This window comes from Scylla paramamosain, chromosome 17 (genome assembly GCF_035594125.1).
Source record: "Scylla paramamosain isolate STU-SP2022 chromosome 17, ASM3559412v1, whole genome shotgun sequence".
Taxonomy (NCBI): domain Eukaryota; kingdom Metazoa; phylum Arthropoda; class Malacostraca; order Decapoda; family Portunidae; genus Scylla; species Scylla paramamosain.
The window spans coordinates 20,757,826-20,762,825 of record NC_087167.1 but is presented as its reverse complement, the minus strand read 5'-3'; the positions used below and the strand labels follow the sequence as shown (position 1 = coordinate 20,762,825).

Below are 5,000 nucleotides of genomic sequence, written 5' to 3'. Positions count from 1 at the left end.
TGTCTTCGGATTCATCTTGGGGAAGACGCAGCGTGGTGTCACCCCTCTCTGGGAGACACGAGCGTGTTCTGAACGGCCTCAGGTCAGGATTGCCCTCGGAGCCCCTCTGCCAACAAAGAGAAAGTTTAGTGTCTTCATAGTACCATATACATCCCATATTCAAACACAGAACACAAGTGACAACTCATCCTGTAGTTTGGGGTGTAGTAGTGTGGGTGGTTACTCGTCTCGCTGGGCCACCACATAACCTGGTCCACACTCTTCCTCTCCAGGCACCCAAGGCGTCCTCCCTAAGGATGCTGCTGCTAGGGGCGAAACTGGGGTGATTATGTGCAGGTACCCCACAAAGTAGGGACACCTGGTGCTGGAATGGGTAGGCATTATGCATGACATGTAAACATAGGCACACTCCTTCAGACCGATCTAGAATATAACTTAGTTACCTAACCAGACGCATGGCAAGATCATCTCTTTACTGAGGTGAAGAGGTACTACTCGCTCGTCTCAGCCGATGCGCTAGTCCCTTCTAAAAGGCGAGACAGCACGTCGGCCCCGACATTGTCTCGGCCACGGATGTACTGAACTCGCATCTGAAATTGTTGCAAATACAGAGCCCATCTCATTATTCGGGAGTTTGCATTCTTAGAGGTACGCAGTGACTCCAGGGGCATGTGGTCTGTCTGCAATACAAACTCATCCCCGTATAAGTAGAAGTAGAATTTCTTTATCCCATCTACTACGGCGAGTAGTTCACGTTCTACCGTGCTGTAGTTCTTCTCTGCCGGTTTGAGCTTCCTGCTGTGATAGGCCACGGGGAAGATGTCGCCGTCCTTCTCCTGCAGTAACACAGCACCCAAACCTTCACAGGAAGCATCGGTCCTAAGCACAAAGGGCTTTGTAGGGTCAGGCAACTGGAGGATAGGGTCCTTGCACAGCAAGGACTTCAGTGCTTTGAATGATCTGTCCTCGTGGGGACCCCACTCAACCTTATTTGGTGCTCTTTTCTTAACAAGCTCATAGAGCGGCAGCGCCACCGCGGCAAAGTTGGGGACAAACCTGCGGTAATACCCTGCTAACCCTAGGAACGATCGGACCTGTCTTTTGGTGTGGGGAACAGGAGCTTCCTTTATTTTCTGAACCTTGTCCTCCAAGCAGAGGCACTGTCCTTGACTCACCTTGTGGCCTAGGAATTCGACATCTGCCTTGGCCAACTCACACTTGCTCGGCTTAACCGTCATGTTGGCGTCTCTGAGTTTATCAAGGACCATACGTAACAGTCTTACGTGGTCCTCCAAATCCGTAGAATGAATCAGTACGTCATCTACGAAAACCTCGACCCCATTCAGGTCACCTAGTACCTGTCTTATTCGGCGGTTGAAGACCGCGGGAGAATTGGCAAGGCCGAAAGGAAGGACCCGATATTGATAGAGGCCGCTGGGGGTGGCAAAAGCCGTTATTTTTCTTGACTCGGGGTCAAGCGGGATCTGAAAGAATCCTTTCGTGAGGTCCAGTTTGCTAAACACCCTCGAGTGTGACAGCCGGCTAAATATCTCCTGTTGGTCGAACATGGGCTCTGCGTCTATTTGTGTTACTGCGTTAATCCTTCGGAAGTCACCGCAGATCCTAACACTACCGCCTTTCTTGCGTACGACGACCATAGGACTACAGTACGGAGAATCGGATCTCTCGATAATGCCTAAGTCCTCCATTTCTTGTATTTCCTCAGCCACAGCGTCCCTAAGCTGCAGAGGGACCTGATAGGGTTTCACCTTCACTGGCTTTCGGTTCGTTAGGGTGATCTTGTGTGGCGACACCCGGGCCACGCGAGGCTTGTCAGAAAAGACCTCCGCGTATTCACCTAGAAGATCCTTTATTATCGATACTTCCTCAGGTGTTAGCCTTTCAGATAATGTGACGTCATCTACGGTCTCCGTCTGACGCTTTTGTACAGTGAGAGGACCATCTCCTACGTCCTCTGCATCGTGAATCACAGCTGCACTACATTTGATCTCACCTTCCTCCTTCGCAGCTGTTGAGAGGGAAAAAATATCACGCACGGCTTTCAAACAGGTGGCCCTATCCTCAGCATATGCTGGTTCCTGAGCGCCAGCGCTACCAGAGATGGTAGGCGCATGATACTCCTTAAGCATGTTAATGTGAAGACGTTTCCGTTTCCCATCAATCAATACTACATAATTTAAGTCGGAGACGCGCTCTAGGACCTCATAAGGCCCCTTCCACTGCGCCAGCAACTTATTATGAGCAGTGGGTAGGAGTACTAAGCACTCCTGGCCAGGCTGCAGTGTGCGTAGTCGCGCATTGCGATCATAATGGGCCTTTTGTACCTCCTGGGCCTTCAGGAGTTCTTCCTTGGCCATACGACAGGTTTCCCTAAGTCTGCCAGCCAGGTTTATAACATACTCGTATGTCGTACGTACCTCCGGACTTGGCACGTCCTCGTCCCATAGCTCTCTCAGCACTTGGAGTGGACCGCGCACTGCTCTTCCATAGAGTAGCTCGAAAGGCGAGAACTTCAGAGTACTCTGTGGTGCTTCCCTGTATGCGAACAGGAGAGGAGCCACAAATCTCGGCCATTCCTTGGGTTGCTCGGCGGCCAGCCGCTTGAGCATTTTTTTCAGTGTGCCGTTGAACCTCTCACACAGACCGTTACCCATGGGATGCCAGGGTGTCGTGTTAAGGCCCTTCACAGAAAGAATCCTAAACGTCTCGTCCATCATGGCAGACGTAAACTGAGTGCCTCGGTCACTCAGCACCTCCTTGGGAATGCCCACACGGCAGAATATCCCTACCAGCGCTTCAGCCACTGTGGTGGCCTCTATATTTTTCAGAGGTACTGCTTCAGGCCAACGGGTGCTGAAGTCCACACACGTGAGTAGATATTTTGATCCGTCAGTCGCGCGTGGCGTGATCGGCCCAACAATATCTACGGCTACCCTCTCAAATGGTTCGGATATAAGGGGCATGGGTCTTAGCGGCGCAGGTTTCACACGGCCCTTGTCTACAGTTTTTTGACACACGTCACAGGATCTCACGAATCTCGCGATATCGGCCATCACGCCAGGCCAGAAAAATGTGTGACTAATGCGGTCTTGTGTTTTCTGTCGCCCCATGTGACCACCCAAGGCCGCGCTGTGCCCCATCTCCATCACCGCGTGGCGGTACTGTGCAGGCACCACGAATTGCGACCGAGTCTCACCGAGGTCGGAGATGACTTCTCTATACAACTTTCCTCTGTGTTGGCAGAAGCGAGTCGTTCCGTATTTATTTACCCTCGATACCCCCTCAGCGGCTTGCTTCCGAATGTTTGCAAGGGAGGGATCGGTCTTTTGTGCGGCAGTGACGTTAGCGCTATTGAGCAGCTCGTCAGGTGATGTGAGCTTGAGAGGGACCACGGGCCGTGTCTCTCGTGCCTGGGCTCGCGTCAGGGCGGCACCTACTTGATCTTCGGTTTGGGTCGCGGCGTCCGTGTTCCGAACGTCCCTCACCCCTTCAACGTTACCGATTATCAATTCATAGATAGGCTGTTTCATCACAGCGGCCTGGATTCTGCCAGTGAGGAATGGCGTCTCCACGTCGACTACAGCTATCGGGCAAGTAGCCATAGAGCCGTTAATCATGACGACTCTCACGTGTTCTCCTGTGAACTGAGCAGGGGTAACCAGGGCTTCTTTCACTACACAGCCGGTAGAACCATTGTCCCTCATTACCCTTACCAACCTGCCCCCTACTCTACCGTTTTTCACTATCAATCCCCGCGGTGAACCTCCTAGTACTGAAGAGGTGGCCGCTAGTCAAAATGGGTGGTTCTGGACAGCTGTAATTGGGGTAGTGTCTGCCGCTGGTACAATATCGTCCGGCGCATCGAGTAGCGCGGCAGCATATTTGCCTGTGTGTGAGGCAGCTCTCATAGGTGGTGTGGGACGCCATGAGCCGGTATTCCACCCACGTGGTGGTTGAAACTTACTACCCTCCCTGGGGTGTCCTTGTGGCTTATTCTGCCGGAAGGGAGACGGTGTCTGCTCCTTCCTTACTGGCTCCGGATCGTTGGGTTGCGCCTTGTTGCCGCTCCCCGCAGAACGAACTCGGGGAACATTTTTACGCCCATGTGCGGAAAAATGGAGGTCCAGGTTTTCCGCCATTTTGTTTGCCTGTACGTTCCCCGTGGCCTTAGTGGTGGCCACAAACTCAGGCGGACACATTTCCTCAAACCTATCGCGTATGACTAACTCCCGTAGCGCTTCATACGTGAGGTAAATCCCTTCCTTTTGCACTCGCTCGTCAAAGAGACGAGAAATTCTGGCGTGAGCCTGAACGGCGGTTTCGTTATCACTGATAGCGGCACTGCGAAATGCCTGCTTGGCTGCCTCCGCCGTTCTGCCAAACGCCTTCAAAAGAGCGCATTTCATGTGCTCGTACGAGTTATCCTCAGGCCCTAGCCCATGTACGATGGACAAGGCTTTGCCTGTAAACAGGCTGTAAAATTCGATGGCCTTCTCTTCAGACTCCATCTGATACAACTTGGCCAGCCTCTCGAAACGGGAAATGAAAGCATCAATGTCTTCCCCTTCACGGTAAGCATTTAGTTTCACCCTATGTAAGGCACGAAGAGTGTTTCCCTCAGAACTTCGAGATCGAGTCTCTTCTGCCTCCACACGGCGAAGCTCCATTTCAGCCATCGCCTTCTCGTGTTCCCGTTCCTCGCCACGAATCATTTCCTGCCTCACACGTTCCTGCCTTTCCTCCTCCCGCTGGCGGTCCTCTCTCTCACGTTCCTCGGCACGTAAGCGGTCCTCTCTCTCCTCAGCTAGCCGCTTCTGTATATACTCACTAACCTTCGTCGCTGCTGTTATGTTCAGCGCCGCGATTTCAGGCCTAAATCTCGCAAAGGGATCGAAAGATTCACTGTGACCCTCGGACGCCATTGTCTGCAGCAAAAGATATCAGCAAGGTACTCGGCACCAAAGAATTACTCTACCGTG

At 52.4% G+C, this 5,000-nt stretch overlaps 1 protein-coding gene across 1 annotated transcript in view; it reads right to left on the bottom strand.

Moving 5' to 3' along the window:
• The window catches only part of LOC135108626 (uncharacterized), a 3,982-nt gene extending 257 nt beyond the window's left edge, over window positions 1–3,725 (bottom strand). Inside the window, exons 1-3 of the mRNA XM_064019783.1 lie at window positions 546–3,725; window positions 260–364; window positions 1–106 (exon numbers count right to left, since the gene is read on the bottom strand). The exon at window positions 1–106 is cut by the window's left edge and continues 9 nt beyond it. Coding sequence (XP_063875853.1) covers window positions 1–106; window positions 260–364; window positions 546–3,725 — 3,391 coding nt within the window. The remainder of the gene's footprint in view (window positions 107–259; window positions 365–545) is intronic.
• Window positions 3,726–5,000: the final 1,275 nt, after the last annotated feature.